At 50.1% G+C, this 18,934-nt stretch overlaps 8 protein-coding genes across 8 annotated transcripts; 3 read left to right on the top strand and 5 right to left on the bottom strand.

Annotated features, from left to right (window-relative positions):
- Window positions 1–11: 11 nt before the first annotated feature.
- BO79DRAFT_291535 (uncharacterized protein) lies at window positions 12–1,869 on the bottom strand. The gene is made up of 2 exons (XM_025689012.1): window positions 1,654–1,869; window positions 12–1,584 (listed from the first exon to the last, which is right to left on the bottom strand). Exons 1-2 carry the CDS (start codon window positions 1,734–1,736, stop codon window positions 411–413), a joined length of 1,257 nt encoding a protein of 418 aa, XP_025533826.1. The 5' UTR covers window positions 1,737–1,869; the 3' UTR covers window positions 12–410.
- A 494-nt stretch (window positions 1,870–2,363) lies between these two features.
- BO79DRAFT_241500 (putative MFS transporter) lies at window positions 2,364–6,190 on the bottom strand (the record flags this gene model as incomplete). The annotated part of the gene is made up of 9 exons (XM_025685124.1): window positions 5,830–6,190; window positions 5,642–5,742; window positions 5,438–5,585; window positions 4,349–5,386; window positions 3,868–3,998; window positions 3,770–3,815; window positions 2,942–3,704; window positions 2,634–2,881; window positions 2,364–2,422 (listed from the first exon to the last, which is right to left on the bottom strand). Exons 1-9 carry the CDS (start codon window positions 6,023–6,025, stop codon window positions 2,364–2,366), a joined length of 2,730 nt encoding a protein of 909 aa, XP_025533825.1. The 5' UTR covers window positions 6,026–6,190.
- Window positions 6,191–7,080: 890 nt separating this feature from the next.
- On the bottom strand, window positions 7,081–8,287 carry BO79DRAFT_233738 (serine/threonine protein kinase; the record flags this gene model as incomplete). The annotated part of the gene is made up of 2 exons (XM_025684303.1): window positions 7,081–7,970; window positions 8,023–8,287. The coding sequence occupies 2 exons, from the start codon at window positions 8,285–8,287 to the stop codon at window positions 7,081–7,083; spliced, it is 1,155 nt and encodes a 384-aa protein (XP_025533824.1).
- Window positions 8,288–8,387: 100 nt separating this feature from the next.
- On the bottom strand, window positions 8,388–8,729 carry BO79DRAFT_162055 (uncharacterized protein; the record flags this gene model as incomplete). Its single annotated transcript, XM_025679052.1, has 1 exon — window positions 8,388–8,729. A coding segment is annotated over one exon (342 nt), but the record flags the coding sequence as incomplete, so codon positions are not given.
- Window positions 8,730–10,048: 1,319 nt separating this feature from the next.
- BO79DRAFT_212174 (glycoside hydrolase family 32 protein) lies at window positions 10,049–12,102 on the top strand. Its single transcript, XM_025683154.1, has 2 exons — window positions 10,049–10,730; window positions 10,789–12,102. The coding sequence occupies exons 1-2, from the start codon at window positions 10,338–10,340 to the stop codon at window positions 12,007–12,009; spliced, it is 1,614 nt and encodes a 537-aa protein (XP_025533822.1). The 5' UTR covers window positions 10,049–10,337; the 3' UTR covers window positions 12,010–12,102.
- Window positions 12,103–12,306: 204 nt separating this feature from the next.
- Window positions 12,307–13,964, top strand: BO79DRAFT_205628 (lactate 2-monooxygenase). The gene is made up of 4 exons (XM_025681864.1): window positions 12,307–12,564; window positions 12,645–12,666; window positions 12,730–13,372; window positions 13,428–13,964. The coding sequence occupies exons 1-4, from the start codon at window positions 12,356–12,358 to the stop codon at window positions 13,763–13,765; spliced, it is 1,212 nt and encodes a 403-aa protein (XP_025533821.1). The 5' UTR covers window positions 12,307–12,355; the 3' UTR covers window positions 13,766–13,964.
- Window positions 13,965–14,152: 188 nt separating this feature from the next.
- Window positions 14,153–17,939, top strand: BO79DRAFT_291530 (lipase family protein). The gene is made up of 2 exons (XM_025689011.1): window positions 14,153–14,692; window positions 14,750–17,939. The coding sequence occupies exons 1-2, from the start codon at window positions 14,333–14,335 to the stop codon at window positions 17,792–17,794; spliced, it is 3,405 nt and encodes a 1,134-aa protein (XP_025533820.1). The 5' UTR covers window positions 14,153–14,332; the 3' UTR covers window positions 17,795–17,939.
- Window positions 17,940–18,534: 595 nt separating this feature from the next.
- Window positions 18,535–18,934, bottom strand: BO79DRAFT_162085 (uncharacterized protein; the record flags this gene model as incomplete). The annotated part of the gene is made up of 2 exons (XM_025679055.1): window positions 18,535–18,720; window positions 18,821–18,934. The coding sequence occupies 2 exons, from the start codon at window positions 18,932–18,934 to the stop codon at window positions 18,535–18,537; spliced, it is 300 nt and encodes a 99-aa protein (XP_025533819.1).

The following is an 18,934-nucleotide window of genomic DNA, read 5'->3' as shown; positions in this document are numbered from 1 at the left end:
ATGATTATTTTCTCCATCGCATCTCTATGCAGCCCAACAATGAAATGAATGACCGTATACCCAGCGCCAGACACTTAATATGCAAAATAAAAAGTTCGAAAGAATAAAAAGACACAAGCTGACAATGCAGCGCCACAAACCACACTCTTCGTTAAAGGAAAACTGTCAACAATCAAGCATCATCGTTGACAAACACGGAAAAGAAGCAAAGCACTATCGTACATGCATCAGGGTATCTGCTAGGAGAGAAAACGAGGGCACCGTCTGGTTCCACGGGACTGGACTTGGGTTCAATCGACGCGTGTGGTCGATTTTTCTCTTGTCCTCGTTTTTTTCCCCCTGCTCTTCTCAAGGAGTCTTTGTTCCATTGATATATAGCAAATAGGAGTGAAAGGGATAGATATGAGATGTCATGACTCCTCCTTCAGTCCGCAGATATCTGTCCCCAGGACTCTATCGACCATGTACCAGAATTTCCAGTAGGTGTTCGACTTGTCGAAATCGAATGCCCCGTCTTCGCGGAGCTGAGGTCCATCGCCTACGATATCACCCGTGAACCAGCTGAGAATAGGGATGGAGCGCAGCACTCGCTCTGTGACTGTAGGCTGAGGTGGAAGGGCTTCTGTAATGGGACGGAGCTTCGTCCGACGCACCGTCGGGATATGCGTCATGAAGTCTGATTCGGGCTTGGGCTCCTTTACGACTGTGCGCTGCTGCAAGGGTGCTGGTTGCTCGATGGCGGTGGCTGTTGCGGAGCTAGCGGTGGGGGTTGATGATGATTCCTGCGACTCCTCTTCATGGGCATCGAGGATACTGGACAGGTTATTCGAGGCGAAAGATCTCGGCAGCGTATGGCGTTCCTTGGTGGCTGTGTCCTTCGGTTGGAGGAAACTCGTCGAATGCGACGAAGTCAAAGTGCGAGGCGCCGCCTTTGACTGGAGACGAGTCGCCTCCATGGATCCTTGTACGATAGGGGCATCCTCCGCAGGTCCCTGGCCATGATACAGCTCACAAAAGACCAAATGGCCATCGATTTCCTGCGGAGAGTAGAAGCACGCGCGATCGGCCGCTGTCGTCGAATCAAACGTGACTTTAATCCAGTGAAATCCGCCCGCATAGCGCTTCGATTTGCGATTCGCGTCCGCTGATAGGTTCGCCCGGATGACCACATCACCGCCGCTCAGGAGCTGCGAATACCCGTTCAAAGCATTGGGGTCGGTCCGCGGATAGTCCTCACAGATGAACCCGCGAGAGATCCGCTCGTACTTGTCGATCACTTTCCATTCGAAGTCCTTGCTCTTGTAACCGTATAGTATGCACTCGGTTGCGACCTTCTCTGTCTGCTGCTTCCGGGCGTTGTCGAGGTTGGAAGCGGAGGATGACTTGGGAAGGGTGTTGCTGCGCGCTTTCTCCTCTTCTTGTTGTTGGGCGAATAGACGCCCGAATTCTGCTACATTGGGGTTTTCGCGCTTTGCTGCTGGTGTGCCGGTGCGTGTGCGAGATCGGGTGTGTTCATAGCGGGCGTTTCTGCGCTTGCCAAATGGGCCAGATTCTTCGGGGGGTCGACGAGGGTTGCGAGATTCACTGGAAAAGATGATGGGTGAGATTGAGTTGAAGTTGTTTGGGGAAAGGAGGCAATGGTGTAAGACTTACTCTTTGTAAACGTAGCCCCAGGGTAGGAGGTTACCCTTCTCGTCTCTGGCGCGCTCCTCCGGAGGAACGAAGTGGTACTCCATTTTAGAAAATAATGTGGATTGTTGCTGATATACTAGATGAAAGGAAAAAGCAGAATTCCGGGACTGAAATTATCTCGTAAAAAAAGGAGGATATTAGGTGACGTTTGGATGAAAAAAAGCGGCCTTATGAAAGGATCCGTTGGATGGAAGCTGATTTCCGTCCAAAAGTTTTGGGCGCAACAAACAGTGAGTGTTAGCCCGGATACCGTCACGTGAGTCGCTGCGGTATGGACGGCGGATCTTGACCGCTTCAAGTCGCTTTACCCCAATTAATCATTATCATTAATATCTAACTAATATATAGTCTGGGCCTCAATAGATGTATTGAAAGGTCCTTCATTAGCTAGTCTGTATGTTCCTAGCACTAATTCGGCCTGAACGGTACTCATCCAACGAAGTTGTTGTCAATCCTAATTTTTCACCCATCCGCCCCCGTACAATATATACCAATAGATACTATTACTAGTAGCCCAATCTGTTAAACCCTACCGATTTCGGTTTAATGATAAGTCCATCGTGATCTACGACTGTCCTAAGCGCATCTCGTCTTATAATCACCCAGGTGATAATCCTAGGAGATAGCGCCTGATGAAACAGTCCTTCCTATCGAAGAAATGTTAAGTAACCTCAGCTCATGCGGCAAATCTGCGTAGGCCAGCATTCCTGAACAAAGCATGTTCCACAGACTACCGGCAACTATGTCAAAGATGCCTCCTATAACACTCAGATGACATATTTCGAATCTCTATTCAAGTTGCTGTTGCCGAAGAAATGTAATCCTTCCAACATCACCATCCAAACCACATACATCCCCAAACTCTCCTACTTCAACCCTTCTTCTATCCACATGACCGACGAACTCCGTCAGCGGACAAGACATGCCAGGTCCAGACTTACAGTATGGCAGCGGCACAATCTTGTCATTGATATTTATTCGGAGAAATGTCTCGTTCATATTGTGGGCAGGATCTGTTGGCGAACAGGCCATCCGTTCAAGCGTGACCCGACCGCCCATTGGCATCACAGTTGAGGTATACCATTTGCGGTCTTCAGCCCGATGTGTGACAGGAAGAAATGGGTCGTACTTTTCATCTTTCAATATGTCTAGCGCAGTCAAAAAAGGAGCTATATCCCCGTCGTGGACACTGGAACACACGTTAGACCCTTGGGTCTCAGCTCCCTTGGTCTGGATTCGAGTCACTTACAAACTGAAGAACATTGAACCCGCCTTGGGGCCATCTCGCAAAAGATTCGCTGTAGCATTCAGCCAAAGCCAGCCCATTGCGCCCGCGTAAGGATTTCCCGGGCCTCCACGATAGTAATGGACTAAATCACGTCCGTATTCGAAATTCTTCCAATCTTCGCGCGAAAAGACATCGCACCAGGGGCTTGAGCCCCGTACAGTCGTTTCAAAACCACACATTTCCTGCATGCTGAAGACCTCCCAATTGGTGAACCCCTCAAGCTCACGGTTGCCCTCCTCTACGAGCAGTCGCTCCGCAATAGACGGGATATACGCCTGCTGAAACAAAGTGAGCATCTTGATGCCGTTGTCATGGCCACGATCTTCGTCTTCCAGGTAGCTTAGACAGGTATCTCCCGGTGTGAGTGTATCAGCGCGGCGATCAAATGTCTCTGGGATGATCTCTAGAGCGGCCTTTCCGACCTTTTCCCAGTCAGACCCAAATAACCCAGAGGCAAAGTGTTGGGCTGTTTCAATGACGCGCTCGGAATCACTTGCCCAGAACTTTGTCTTCGCATCGGACGGAATAAGGTGTCCGTAACGGGCTGCGAATCGGACTCCAATTTCGAAGGCTTGATGAGTGCCAGCGTATGGACCGGTTGTGGTCAATTGCTCGAAGTCTCGTTCTGGATTACTGGTGATGTAGGTCCAGTTGTTTAGGAATGACAAAGAGCCGTTCAGCGGAATCCCTGCTTTATGGATTCTATCCAAAAGGGCAAGATGGCCTGTAGTCATGGTGAAATGTCTCGTTAGTAATATTCAGAGACTCTCCGGATGGCAGATCACCTACGGTTTCCTGCAGACCTGGTTGGATACCTCGCCGCATGGCGCGACATCTAATCGTCGATTAGCGAAATGGCATCTTGGATTAACAGAGAGAAAAAGTACCATGTGTATCTGGTCGACTGTGCAACTGTCCGGTACGTCAACCCCCTGTAGTTCAACGCCTCCGGCGGATTTCTCGACCCAGGGCCCATATCCGCCAAGGTGTTGGTTAAGATTCCAGTCGTCATGTTGCTCTATACATGGGCTTTGAAACCAGGCCCTCCAGCTTGCACCAAGAGCTGATGAGAAGACAGAGTCACGACAATTTGCACTGCGCGACAGACTATCATTATAATAGAGAATTCCTGCCACTGCAGTGAAGAAAGATAATATCAAAGAGCTAAGCGAGAGAACGTGGACCATGGTGAACATGGACCTCCCGACGTCATGGGCAGATGCATTTAGATGACATTATCTGAAAAGAGATGGATTACAGGCTAATCGAGATGATCGACAGACGGCTTATCAATGCTAAGAAACAAACAATGTTTGTCTTGTGTCCCACAGCCATGGCAACACCGGATTTGCGCAACATATCAGGTACTATATCTAAACCGAGGATTTCTGTCTCCCATTTCCTCAATTTCTTCTTCTGACATCCCTGCAATCTTCTCATCTTCCACTCCCTGTTCTCTGCGCTTATTCTTGCCATGGTAGTACCACCACATAAGACCATACACAACACCTGCAAATCCAACCAGCGACAGAGTCACTGCATTACCCCGAACATAACGCGGCGCTTCATTCGTCTTGTATAGGAAAGGAGACATGACGCCACTGACGTTGCCGAAAGTCAGTTGCAGCCCCGTGGCGAATGTACGCTTTCCATAACGAGGAAGAGTGGTCGGGAGCCATGCGAGAGGTAATCCGACAGCCACATATAATCCTAGGGCAATAAGCAAGGCGCCGAAGTAGTGTACTCCTGACGAAGAATCCGATATCAGGATTCCGTAGCCCACCACTGATATGGCGGCAAAGATGCAAGTAAATACTCCGCGACGCTGAGTTCTATCGCTCGCCCACGCAATTATCAGATAACTTATTGCGCCCACAGCATAACAAGGAATCGTAAGAGCTTGCACTTCGGGCGTTGTCCACGACCCCATGCCCTGGATAATGGTGGGGAGGAAGGTGCTGTACCCGTATAGCATAGTATCGACACCAAATTGAGCAATGCAGAAGGCGTAGATTCTCCAGTCCAGCGCACCTTCTTTGACGTCTGCCCAGTGAAATTTTTGGGCGGACGATGTTTGGCCCACGTCGCGACGACGAAGCCGAACTACTAGGGCCTTCTCCTCATCATCCAGGTAATAGGCTGTATCGAGGTCATCCGCAAGAAAGAACCAGGATAGGCCCCCTAGTATGACAGTTGGAATGCCTTCTATGATCATGATCCATCTCCAACCTCGTAAACCGGCGACGCCGTCCATGAAGCCGATGCCGTAAGCTAGAAGTCCGCCAAATGCGCCGGCAGCGGCTGCACTGCTGAAAAGGTAGCCCGTGCGCAGTGCTATTTCACGCTTACTATAGAAAATAGTGAGATATGTAACCATTCCGGGAAACAGTCCGGCTTCCACGACGCCTATATTTGTTAGCTTGGGCTCGCATTACCAACTCATGGTCTGTGACTAACCTAGAAGGATGCGACAAGCGATAAGGCCTCCATAATTCTGGGTTATCCCTGTGAGAGTCGCTATGATGCCCCACATAACCGATATCGACGCAATGTAGCGTGATGGCCTAAGCTTCTTGATAACCAAGTTTGACGGCACTTCGAAGAGCTAAACAGTATTAGACGTTGCTTCCAATCCACACATGTATGCGAACCCAGACATACACAGTAAGTTACAAACAGAATAGATACTGCAATTTGGTATTGATCTCCGACCAGGCCCAGGTCTTCTTCCATCCCATATAGACGGGCATTGCCAATGTTAACTAGGGCTTGTTAGCAAGCATGCCAATCATTCGTATAGTCATAAACTGGAAGTAGACTCGCGAAGTAACATGTATAGGAAGACATACCTCTGTCAAGAAAGCTAAATAGATATAGAAGAACGACAAAAGGTATGATATGTAGGTCAATCTTGCGAATCAAATGCTTCTCGCGTTTCTCATCCAGTAATGAGAGAGCCGAGTCATTGCTATCACCGCCATCCATCGAGCCTCCAAACTGAGTTGGAGATCTAGGATCAGGCTTCTGTTCTTCTTGGTATTCCATCTTTGCTGTTGGAGTCTATTTCGTCATCTAACCTTGTAAAGGAACTGCACATGGGCCGAGATTTGGTCCCAACTTCCCGTGGACAATGTAGTAGTTCGGGTTTCAGGACCTGACTAGATCCATGATACGCATGATATTCAAGAGACACAAACTGTACAATCCCAGAAATACTGATCACGATGGAAGTGAGGTGGGGGATTATTGAAGCAGAAAATGGTGGCGATCTGGTGGGTGGCCAAGATTCGCCAAGGTTCCAGCCCGGCTGGTTTTGACTTTAGTCTTCGCGGGCCTTTCCACCTGCAAACCCACAACCTTACTTGAGATACGCTCAAAATCAGTGGCTCGAGATACAATAATAGGAGTATAATAGGATTTAGTTCGCCACAAAATACCCATTCGGGGAATCCGTCGTTGCCAGCTACCGAGACTGTGCGGATATAGCTCCGCCGTTGCACTCATCCGGATGCAGATCATGTTGAAAACAAGGCGCGGAGATGACGAGAAACTCTATCATGTGCAAACACAACACACCAACAGAGCGGATCTACTCATAGCCAAACATGAAGAAGCAATCTGGGATATGGTTTAATGCAAACAGTCAACCACGAAACTAGCCCATCAGGTTGTGGGTCAGAAGAGCAATGGCTGACTTCACAATGATGACTGCCCCCAGGTTCATTGATCCCATGATAGTGCCTGTTTGGTACACGAACAGAAATGAACGGTGAAAAGGAAATGCATCACTAGGGGAACGTTCAAAATGGCTGCTCAATGGAGCGACACGGGCCTCCCGAAGAGGAATCTGCATGTACAAAGTGTTATGAATGATGCTAAGCAGGTCATAACTTCCACGAATAACCCATAGCTGACATAACAATGTAGCGCGAATTCGGGTCAATAGAGCCGCTATAAGTATAGAGAACGAAACACAGATAGCAGTGCATTACATCGATTGATCGCGATCTTTCCGCGACTATGCGAAGCCGCCATGCAGCCTCAAGCTTACGTCCATCTCTCCTACAATCAAGAGAGAGGAAAAAGCGAGTTGAGTTTTTCTAGGTGTTCACTAAGTAGAACCAAAGCCTTCTTGCCTCTTCCTCAGATATTTCTTCGGTTTCTTTCTCGATGTATAGCTGGAAGAGCTCGGCATGTCTTGCCTGGACCTTCTCGAAGTCAAGCTGAGGGGAAATCCAACCTTCATCATCTGTCTGCAGCAGTTCCTGTGTGTAACCTTTGAGTCTCTGCCAGTCCTTGTACCGGGAAAGCTCCATCTTATGTTTCGATAAAGCCTCACTTGTGATATGATAAGGACATTGCTCAGCAATGCCCACACCGTTCCAGTTTACAGCAAGCTGAGTGAGGCAATCACGGAGGGGAATTATCCCATCCTTGGTCGTGTTTTCTGCGAACATGAATAGATACCTGATAGCAGAGTCAACTTGAGTCATAGCCAAGTACGATTCCATGTGGTTTTTGACCAGAGATGCTTCGTAGCACTTCGAAAGCAGAGCTTGTTCTCTCTCGCTGATAGCAAATGCCTTTTCGTCTGCATCCATGTCTTCGAAATTTGGAGGTAATTCCGGCTTGACCGCGCCGATTTCGTAGCCATCAGGTGGCGCAAGAAAGGAGGGCCACTGAATTTGCATGAAAGCAGGCATAATAGAGGTGAACTGCCAATCAATTACATTGACTATAGCTGTCGGGTCTTGTTCAGAGACGTATATGTTTCCCATGTGAAGATCATTATGCCACAATGTAGGCTTGGCAAACTGTTGTAGACGTGTAAACCCGCCCAGGTGTGATATTATATCCTTAGCCATCGTGAGCATATCGAAGTGTTCCGATTTGGTGCCGAAATGGGGTGTACGAGGGTCGAGCGACGAATGTTCTAAGTGCGCAAGACCCCGTTCGATCAATCCAAGGCCAAGATCTGTGAGTCCCTGCCCTAAGGAATTGTAGATTTAGCATGATTCTCTGATGGCAGACCGATAACATACATGGACCTGCGTGAGCTCTTTCACTCAGCTGTGGAGAGCACGAAGCATTATATGCTGGGCCGACACAATAGTCGTCGTTCATTGGGACAAATAGGTCCGAGTTCTGAGCGTCTGAGGGAAGAAAGTACATATTTCCATAGGCCGGAAACTCCAAAGCTGCCAGCTGGTTCTGAAGCTGGACCAGACATTGAACAAGCTTGAACTGTTGCAGCTGATTCATTTCGCCCCATACATCGACCAACTGTCTTCCGCAGGCCCTTTCCATCAGGATATACTCGGACCCAACTGGGTTCGAGGCTTCAGAGCTCCAGCCCAGTACCCTACACACTGGAACAGAGGTATGAGACCTCACTGATAGAAGTAGGTCAGCTTATGCAGTCTTCGAGATGAAGGAAGTCGACAATACCGTATGCCATGACGGCTGCTTCGGATGCAGTGCTATGTTGCGGTGGAACAACCCTAGGGCATGGAAGTTTCGCGATAACCTCCTTTCCATTCTCTGCAGTCATTAACAAGACCTTGTTGAATCCTCCCTCCATCTTGTCGATCCTAGAGATGGGTGAAGAAACATGGGGCAGCGCCGAAACAAGGGCGCAGAGAGCATCCAGATCAAATTTGGCATATCTTTTTGACATCGCATGCTTCTCATTGACTAGAAACCGGCCATTTGTATATTCAAACAGCTGCTCGTGTTGGATAGGCTTTCCTAAATGTAGCGATGGCCATCAGACCGGACTGCTGGAGGAGATTTATGTGGAGCATACCGCGACACGTCAACGAGAGGCTTCTACATGCAGATTTTGAAGCAAGGAAGGTAATCTTCAGGGACCTTGGCCGTACTCTATGCATGGTGATTAAAAGGGACAATGGTCACTGATTCATGGGAGCACCATCATTCGGTTGTCGAGGTAGTGTCCCGACGCCCTCCCGGCACCGAGAATGCCCCTTTCCCCGTCTCCCTCCAGAAACATCCTGGTCATTTGTGCCCCAGGCACCCACATGTTGTCTGTTCAACGTGTGCGACGTCACAAACATCTCGACTTCGTCCAACCCTCCCAACCACGTATGAGCAAAGATAAATGCTTTAGGTATTATAGAAAAGCAATCATCCCATCGCAAGCCCTCAATAATCCCATCGGTGGAACCATGACATACTTTGGGCCTATTGACCAACTGAATTTCTAGTGTCTAGGTGCCAACACTGTGCGCGAATATTCGGCCTTCTTTCCTGACCCAGCCATCTTTCTGCAGGCTTAGTGCCGGTAACAATGGGGACTGAGGCAAGAATTGGTCAAGCGCAATCACTCCTTCTCTCATACGACGAGGATTGTCTTTACCGACTAGTTGTGATATAACACATGGGAGAAGCGGAAGACTCTTTATTTAGCTCCATGCAAAGAGGATATCAGAAATCTATCATGGTCGAGTAAAGTGCATTTCTGAAGGTTGGTCTCAATGGTCATGCTCAATCTACTACTTATTTGCTAATGAGATTCATGGGGGAGTGCTTTCATCTCCATCCACAGAAGCCTCGGACTCCAGCCCCGCCATGAGACCCCTCTTACGACCGCCTAAACGAATACGGACAGTAACTTCATCATGCAAGGGTCTTCGCTTGAAAGTTCTCAGTTTTGCAACACCTACACCGGCTTACTCTGCCGACTCCGTTTGGGCCTGACCAACGCTGTCCCCGATGTTTCTCCGCACTCGGCAAAGCCCCGCAGTCCGGGGCCAATTGAAGGGTTTGTGGAGTGGGCACCAGGGGTATACCGATGCCATACTCCGCAGTATCTAGTCAATTTCGCCGAGCAAAGGTTGAAATTTCACCGAGGAAGCGTAGACCGGTGGGCCGATATTCTCGGTCAAGGAGCAGGCATCCGCTCAATCCCGAGTGTGGTCCGTGGTACAATGTCAACAACACCCCACGCGGGGAAATGCATACATCCCTGAATGACACACCCCGGATTTGTGAAATACAATCGATGCCGATCACGCAAGTACAGCCGACTCACTGAGACAGCATATATTTGGACGAAAAGGGAGAGGAATCCCAAAGTGAAGTAAAAAAAGAGGAAGTCAGCGTGGGATTACAAAAGATATAGGTCAGATACGAAGTGGATGAGGCATTAAAACTCAATTCGGCGTCAGGATGTAGTAGAAGGTTTGTATATCTGGGCACATTATTGCAGGACCCCACTCCATTCAACGACAGACTCGGAGTCCACTGGCGCACATATAAACCCGGTCATTCTATGCCTGAAATTCCAGAGACAATCCTCAGTCACAGCGCGGTTTTCTCAAAGGGTTTGTTAGCAATGGCTCCTCTGTCGAAGGCCCTAAGTGTTTGTATGTTGTTGGGCATTACACATGCCTTCAACTATGACCAGCCTTATCGTGGTCAATACCATTTCTCACCCCAGAAGAACTGGATGAATGACCCCAACGGGCTCTTGTACCACAATGGAACCTACCATCTGTTCTTTCAGTACAACCCTGGTGGCATCGAGTGGGGAAACATATCGTGGGGGCATGCTATCAGTGAGGATCTCACCCACTGGGAGGAGCAGCCCGTTGCACTTCTCGCCCGAGGATTTGGCAGCAACGTCACCGAGATGTACTTCAGCGGAAGTGCTGTTGCCGATGTCAACAACACGAGTGGCTTTGGGAAGGACGGCAAGACACCCCTAGTCGCCATGTATACTTCCTATGTACCCACCCATTCCCGGACCATTTATAGCGTGCATATCACTAACAGTAGCATCCTAGTACCCCGTTGCGCAAACATTGCCGAGTGGCCAAACCGTCCAAGAAGACCAGCAATCACAGTCCATCGCCTACAGTCTTGACGATGGTCTAACATGGACGACATACGATGCCGCCAATCCAGTTATCCTCAACCCTCCCAGCCCTTATGAAGCTGAATACCAGAACTTCCGGGACCCCTTTGTGTTCTGGCACGACGAATCCCAGAAATGGGTGGTTGTCACGAGCATAGCCGAGCTGCACAAACTCGCGATGTACACTTCCGACAACCTCAAAGACTGGAAGCTAGTGAGCGAGTTCGGTCCTTACAACGCGCAAGGCGGAGTGTGGGAGTGTCCCGGACTTGTCAAACTCCCCCTTGACGGCGGAAGTTCCACAAAATGGGTTATTACAAGCGGACTGAACCCTGGTGGTCCCCCAGGCACTGTCGGCTCCGGAACCCAGTACTTCGTGGGAGAGTTCGACGGAACCACATTCACGCCCGACGCCGACACAGTATACCCAGGAAACTCCACCGCAAACTGGATGGACTGGGGTCCGGACTTCTATGCCGCAGCTGGTTACAATGGCCTCTCGCTCAACGACCACGTCCATATCGGCTGGATGAACAACTGGCAGTATGGCGCAAACATCCCCACCTACCCCTGGCGCAGCGCCATGGCCATTCCCCGCCACATGGCCCTAAAGACCATTGGCAGCAAAGCAACCCTAGTCCAGCAACCCCAGGAAGCGTGGTCTTCTATCTCGAACAAGCGTCCGATCTATTCACGCACCTTCAAGACTCTCTCTGAAGGCTCCAACAACACAACCACAACCGGAGAGACATTCAAAGTGGACTTGAGCTTCTCCGCCAATTCGACGGCCTCGACAATTGCAATTGCCCTCCGAGCATCCGCCAACTTCACCGAGCAGACCCTCGTTGGCTATGACTTCGCCAAGCAGCAAATCTTCCTTGACCGTACACACTCCGGAGACGTGTCATTCGACAAGACCTTCGCGAGCGTCTATCATGGACCTCTGACGCCGGATAGTACTGGTGTAGTGAAGTTGTGTATCTTCGTCGATAGGTCCAGCGTCGAGGTGTTTGGCGGACAGGGCGAGACAACCCTGACGGCTCAGATCTTCCCTAGCAGTGATGCAGTTCACGCCCGTCTGGTGTCTACCGGTGGAACTACCGAGGATGTTAAAGCTGACATTTACAAGATTGCTTCGACGTGGAATTGATGCCTTGTCGCTACATGTGGCAACGTGTGTGGCTGTTCGTTGTTCGATTTGAGGTTTAGCGGTAGATATAGCAGAGACGAATTGACATTTCTTCCCTCATGGTCAATCAAAAGTAAACTACTAGGTACTTTGCATCTAGGTACTGGTAGACATGACGTCAGCAACACACCGTATCGGGTAACGATCAGGATCCCGAGGCATGGCTGGTTCACGTGCCGACTGCATGAGGTACAACTCTATCCGTGAGGGGGCTGATTATAGAGTTACCCCTTCTGCTGTCAGCATCTGTTCTTTCAAGTAAACATCTTGCATTTGGAAAGCAATATCACCTAATTTTACGCGCAATATGTCGGAAAACTACGGCGACTATCAGACTGAGATCTATGGCCGAGGAGCATTGACAGGCGTTTTGCCTAATGTTACTACCGATCCTCGCTTACTTGAAGAACAGGCAAAGAAGGCCCTAGGCGAGCGTAGCTTCAATTATGTGGCTGGCGGTGCTGGGGAGAAGGCTACAATGGATAGCAATCGGCTGGCTTTTCGACAATGGAAGCTGTAAGTTGATTCGTCTCCGCCGCGATGTTGCTACGTAGAATCGGGAGACTAACGCACATAACGTTTGACGATATGAAAAGAATCCCGAGGATGCTGAAGCCGGTTAGTAGAGTTCAGTCGGTTCCTCAAAAGTCCCAGCGCTGACCAATGGTTGTGTCCGCGTAGATGAATGATCAGAACCTTGCGGTAAACCTTTTCGGCCAGCAATATCCAACTCCTCTTCTCATGGCTCCGGTCGGCGTCCAGTCTATTTTCCATGATGATAAGGAGTCTGGCCTTGCAGAAGCTTGCGGGAATGTCGGGATCCCGTATATCCTCAGCACCGCGAGTAGCAGCTCGATTGAAGAGGTCGGGCAGGCAAACGGAGACGGTAAAAGATGGTTTCAACTCTACTGGCCGCGAGACGATGATATCACGCTATCATTGCTGAAACGCGCCAAAGACAATGGGTTCTCCGTCCTGGTAGTTACGCTCGACACTTGGTCGCTCGCTTGGCGACCAGCGGACCTGGATAATGCCTACGTTCCGTTCATACGGGGCGTCGGCAACACACTTGGTTTCACGGATCCCGTGTTCCGCTCGAAATTTGAGAAAGAGTCCGGTTCGACAGTGGAAGAGGACATTGTGGGGGCATCCAAGTCATGGATTTCCCAAGTATTCTATGGTCAGCCGCATGCGTGGGAGCAAATTGCATTCTTGCGAAAGAATTGGGATGGTCCAATTGTACTCAAGGGCATTCAGCATGTGGATGATGCGAAGCTCGCCCTTGAGGCGGGATGTGACGGTATCGTTGTTTCAAATCATGGAGGTATGTGGTGACAGTCGCTCTCCAGCGAAGATTCTTTCTAATTACATGTATACAGGTCGACAGGTTGATGGTGCGATCGGCTCACTGGAAGTTCTCCCCGAGATAGTTGATGCTGTTGGTGGCAAGATAACAGTCCTTTTTGATTCAGGGGTTCGCACTGGAGCAGATGTCATCAAAGCGCTTTGTCTGGGAGCGGATGCTGTCTTGGTTGGCAGGCCGGTGATCTATGGGTTGGCAATCGATGGAAAGAACGGGGCCGAAGCCGTGATGAAGGGGCTTCTGGCGGATCTCTGGCAGACCATGAGTCTGTCAGGGATATGTACCGTGGCCGAGTGCACCCGCGACAAGATCAGGAAGGCTGTGTACCCTGGAGATGGGAAGGCAATGTTGTGACATGTAACATATTATTGGCCGGCAACGTGAAGATGCCCAATTAAGGGAAAGATCAGATGACGGAGTTTGGGGAAGGAATGAGGGGAAAACTGGAGCCTGTGGGGTAGCACCAAATCTTGATACTACTTGTATACTTGCTTCGCGATAAATGATTTCGCGTCGCGTTCTCCCCACAGAGGGGGAAGGAACACTACCAGTGTCCGTCATGAGTTAGTCGCGTAGGGGTGGGTTCTGCCCGAAGATGAAGCTGACGACCCAAGTTTTGTTGGGGCGATCCCGCAAAATCACATGCCGGTTCTCAACCGCAGCCCCTAATGAGTGGTTGCTTATTCGTCGCCACCGGCTACTGATCTACAGTTCTGTCTGCCGGTCAACCACTGCAGGAACCAGTCTTCGACTGCTACGTTCAACCGCTGATCTGGCCAGGCATCTCTTATCGGCCAGTATTCTTCGAATCTGTACCTGCACCTCTGTTCATGTCTCCGACTTGAGACCAGTGCCTCATGGCTGCACAACATTTGCCTAATGGAAACCAAGACAGTCTCAACCAATACTTGAGGCCCCGAGATGTCTAGATTCTTTGGTTTCGGGAGGGCGAAGAAGCAGGATGTCGAAGAACAAACGCAAGTAGAAGTCCTCCGTGACAATGGCGCCGCTCATGTTCCTGCCACCTCGGGCTTACCTCTCCTTCCTCGTCCCCTGGCGTCCATGGTGTCGTTCATGACGCAGTCAACTTCGCTCTCTCTTCGCCTGGGAACGTTTGTCGGAGGTCTTGCGCTTGATAGTGCGAAAGCGACAACGTTAACGGGGCTTGAACTCAGTAGAGCTATGATCGAAGGCATACTGACTCGAGCTGGACGTGATGTCGCCATCAGGACCAGCGGAGAGCATGGCAAGGCAGAAGCAGAGTCGCTACTAGAACGAAGCGTGAGTGTTCGTCCGAATTCTAAACCTGCATCTTCTGAAGGCTAACTCAGGGCTTAGTTGGCCACTTTGCACAAGACAGTCACGTCTGCGTCATTCTTTGCAGCTGCTTCATTCCATCTTTCCTCTACCACACTCTCTTCTGCTGCCAACATGTCTCAATCTCTTTTGTCTACCCTCGACGCTATCCTTGGCTCTACGGAGTCGTCGAGGGCGATTGCTGCCATCATTACCCTCATTAGAAGGGAATTTAGGAGTCCGCATACCGACCTTGGTGCCGACAAGATTGGTGTGGGCGATCTCCTTGTTGGCTGTGTTGGGTTTGCACTCCTGCAACGCTGGGGAAGGACAAACACGCAAAGACATCTCCGCGCAAACAATGGGGAGGAAACAGTCTGGGATGTTGTTATATTGGATAATGGGCTGAGGGCAGATGTTGTCGGTTCACACCAACTAGAAATGGCGACTATTTCTTATGATCAGCCACACGATAACATGAATCGCTCGTCATTCATATCGCCTGGAAATGATGAAGAGGTTTTCGATGCTGTGCGGAGACCTGCAAGTACAATCGATCCCGACGAAGTCCCGTACCTCTCGCTTCCCCCGGGAGATCAACATCAAGTGTCAGACGAAGACATCCGCTTATACATAATGAAGCAACTGCCCCAGGGTTGCCGTGCGTCTATCAGGACGGACCTGGTCACAGCACGTACGATTACAGTGGAAGTTTACGATGACGCCACTGCAGAAATTTCCCCCCCACCAGGCACAACAATTGTCAAGGAGACCTTCGGTGATGAGCTTGATCACAGGCACACAAACGGGTCACAGGTTCCTAAACATACAGTCGTATTTCGCACAGCTTTCAATAGTACCCGAAGCTCCGATGTGCGACCTTCCAGGTCTGACTCCGCAGTGAATCGTGTTGACAATGATGTGGAGGATTTAAGCGAGCGTCAAATACTAGGGAACACCGGGGATGAGATGTTGAATACCGACAACTCATTACATGGCATGCTTTGCGCAGACAGACACGTGGGTGTTGAGCCCGGTGTAAGGAAACCGCAACTCATCTCCCCGAAGAAGCAAGCAAATAAACCGTCTAGAGACTCTCACGAGAAAGCCTCACTGTCGAAGCTCACGCCGAAGACGAAGCCTATACCATCGAGCAAGAAAGATACTGGTAAGTTCGCCGGATTGGTTGTCGAAAAGTCAAAGACGCCTTCTTCGTCAGAGAACCTACCTCAGCGCGGAAAAATTTCAAAACAATCCAATCCCACGAAGAAGCTCGACAACTCGCCGGTACCACACAACCGCGGGTCTTCAGCATCCGTGGCAAATAGAGGCTTACCGAGGATACCATTGCAAGGACACCGAGTGAAATCCGCCCCGACTCCCACGTCATGCCCATCCCACGATACTAAGCACGGAAGAAGTTCCAGAACAGACAACTACACGATACATGAGAAGAATAATGAGTCATTCATGGCACAGACGGATGCTTATACTCGGCAACCTTTGGACCTACGACCGGGAACGCCAACTCCAAGGAGGGCTCACGTACGTAGCAGCAGCTCTATGTCCTTGACTAGGTCAGAAAGTGATGTGGCAATATCCCTGAACGACGATTCTCGGCCGGGATCACCTGTCTTCTACCGACAGTCGGGCTCATTCTCCCCGAGCCTCTATTCTTTAGCAACCGCGGGCTCTGAAACATCCCTGATATTGGCTCACCGTGCGCGAAAAAGTGCATACGACGACATAGAAACTATTCGTGCGCTCAACCGGGACGGTACCGTCCCGGGCATCTTTCCGGAAAAGCACTTTGTGCACAACATCAGACGTTTCTGTCGCTTCTCTTCAGCTTCTTATGGCTCGAGTGCACTTAAAGTTATGGGTATCCCACGGACCACGCAGGTTCTTCCTTACCAAGAATCATACAGTCCTGAGCATAGCGAGTTCTCGGACCATGCAGGCCTACCAGCTTCTACAATCTTGTTATCGTCCTATGTGGACCCTGCAGGTGGGACTAATGCTGCCGGAGAGACAGAGAGTGGTTTTCCTCTAGTCCATTACCTTTTTGTGGATCATGAGTCTAAGGCGGTAGTTCTTACTCTGAGAGGGACATGGGGCTTTGAAGATATCCTCACAGACATGACCTGTGATTACGATGATCTCGAATGGCAAGGTAGAAGTTGGAAAGTCCACAAGGGCATGCATGCCTCTGCAAAGCGGCTATTGATGGGTGGAAGCAGCCGAGTTATGATTACGATTCGGGCGGCCCTGGAGGAATTTCCGGATTATGGTGTGGTGTTCTGCGGTCACTCACTGGGAGGGGGCGTCGCTGCACTCCTAGCAACAATGATCTCAGAGCCGAATAACGACAGTTCTGGTACATCGTTCACTACTACTTCCTACCAGTCTGCCAAAGGAAATTTACGTCTGACTGGAAGCAATGAGGGTAACTGCAGCGCTGCCCTTTCCCTTCCTCCTGGAAGGCCTATACATGTCTATGCGTACGGCCCTCCCTCGACTATGTCTCCCTTCTTGCGCCGTGCGACGCGCGGCCTGATAACGACGATTGTCAACGGCCAAGATGTGGTGCCTAGCCTCTCACTAGGCATCTTGCATGATATGCATACGGCGTCCCTAGCATTCAAAAGTGATGTCTCTAATGCTAAGTCTCACGTACGGTTCCGCGTCTGGGAGGGCCTGAGGCAGAGTATAGTCAACAAATTCTACGTCAACGAGCCGCCTATCCTTACACACGCCGGGAATGACGTTGGGGAAGATGCTTGGGCCTGGGATACTCTGAAGATGCTCAGAGACGAAATGCGTGCTCCAAAGCTGATGCCGCCGGGAGAGGTATTCGTGGTTGAGACAATGCGTGTCCTCCAGCGGAATGCTTTTACTGCCGACATGGACAAGGATGGCTATCCATTGCTAGGTCGGCCCGCAACAAGAGTGCAACTGAAGTTCATTCGGGATACTGAAGCATTATTCGGAGAATTAAAGTTCGGCTCGGGCATGTTCAGTGACCATAATCCGGCGAGATACGAAGCGAGTCTCGCTGCTCTTGCGCGAGGTATCTTGGACAGTTGATACTTTCGCTTGAATATTTGCTCATCTGGCTTAGCTGTTTTTTTATTGGTGTATATATTGGGATATAGCGCGATTTACTGGCACTTGGGATGAGACATCATATAAATTCATAGATCTCTTTTGGCTCTATTCACCTGTACCTGACCTGTCGTGCCGGAGTACTGTTGGTGGCATTGATGACCCAAGTTTAGTACTCATAGTACTAGGTGTGTTACTCAGTCGGTAGAAAGATGTTTTGGCGTGTACAAAACCACCGTGAGGCCATTGAGCCACTTTAGGTTCGTCCAGTACTTGGTGTGTAAGCGACCAAACATACCACAAAGTATTCGCGCCATGTAGGAGATGGGCGACGGTTGTGAGCATTATGATCCCTCCTCCCAACCGCTTCTGCATAGCTCTGCTAGAAGCTCATCGTCTACCGTCGCAAAGGGCAGCGGGACACGGGGAAGCGAAGATCCCACACTTCTTGGTCCTTCGGACGCGAGTATGCAGCCTTGGAAGAGCGGGCTCTGTGCCTTGGCAAGGGAGTGCTAGCAGGCTGCATTACCGCCACGACATAGCAGAGCCAAGCAGCGCAGAGGGATCAAAGGCTCAAAGCGGCTTTCTGACAAGGAGGCTGTGTAGATTGGCGTCCTCTACCAACACCACAATGAGCATCTAGAACGACATCCTGACAGCCCGGCTTCGTGAACCACTTACCTGCTTGCTGTACTCCTGAACTTCTCGAAGAATTCCCCTTTTTACTTATAGTTCGGTGGCTCCCTCTTCGGCCCATCCATATTCTTCAGCTTCCTTTCCTCGATCTTCACGTCCAAGTCGCGGAGCTGCTTCTCGACGAGCTCCTTCTTCGATACCAGATTCTGTCGCATGCTTCGGAGGCCGTCGATTCGGTCGTCAATGGTAACTTCTTGGGTTTTTTGGGCTTGCTATATACCATAATCACCGTTTTAGCGCTTGCAATACCCCATATGGACCAGAAATAATAGCCAATAGCCGCTGAATGTAATGATTAGAGAATAATAGTACCTGAGTAACCTGTTGCCCGGTCTTAATGCCAGCGCCATAAAGCGAACCAGCAATCGTAATGACCGTGACAGCGCCCGTAAGGACAATGCGGCGAACCTTCTGATTCGAAGCCAT

Source organism: Aspergillus costaricaensis (genome assembly GCF_003184835.1).
Source record: "Aspergillus costaricaensis CBS 115574 unplaced genomic scaffold BO79scaffold_68, whole genome shotgun sequence".
Classification (NCBI taxonomy): domain Eukaryota; kingdom Fungi; phylum Ascomycota; class Eurotiomycetes; order Eurotiales; family Aspergillaceae; genus Aspergillus; species Aspergillus costaricensis.
The sequence above is the reverse complement of the archived record's forward strand: the minus strand, read 5'-3'. Positions and strand labels throughout refer to the sequence as shown.

Bases quoted from the DNA above. Each gene is read 5' to 3' on its own strand.
- BO79DRAFT_212174 (XM_025683154.1), top strand. From the start codon at position 10,338: ATGGCTCCTCTGTCGAAGGCCCTAAGTGTTTGTATGTTGTTGGGCATT. The intron at 10,731-10,788 runs GTACCCACCCAT...GTAGCATCCTAG, and splicing joins TCGCCATGTATACTTCCTAT to TACCCCGTTGCGCAAACATT.
- BO79DRAFT_291535 (XM_025689012.1), bottom strand. From the start codon at position 1,736: ATGGAGTACCACTTCGTTCCTCCGGAGGAGCGCGCCAGAGACGAGAAG. The intron at 1,585-1,653 runs GTAAGTCTTACA...CATCTTTTCCAG, and splicing joins TGGGGCTACGTTTACAAAGA to TGAATCTCGCAACCCTCGTC.
- BO79DRAFT_205628 (XM_025681864.1), top strand. From the start codon at position 12,356: ATGTCGGAAAACTACGGCGACTATCAGACTGAGATCTATGGCCGAGGA. The intron at 12,667-12,729 runs GTTAGTAGAGTT...GTGTCCGCGTAG, and splicing joins TCCCGAGGATGCTGAAGCCG to ATGAATGATCAGAACCTTGC. The intron at 13,373-13,427 runs GTATGTGGTGAC...ACATGTATACAG, and splicing joins CGTTGTTTCAAATCATGGAG to GTCGACAGGTTGATGGTGCG.
- BO79DRAFT_291530 (XM_025689011.1), top strand. From the start codon at position 14,333: ATGTCTAGATTCTTTGGTTTCGGGAGGGCGAAGAAGCAGGATGTCGAA. The intron at 14,693-14,749 runs GTGAGTGTTCGT...CTCAGGGCTTAG, and splicing joins AGTCGCTACTAGAACGAAGC to TTGGCCACTTTGCACAAGAC.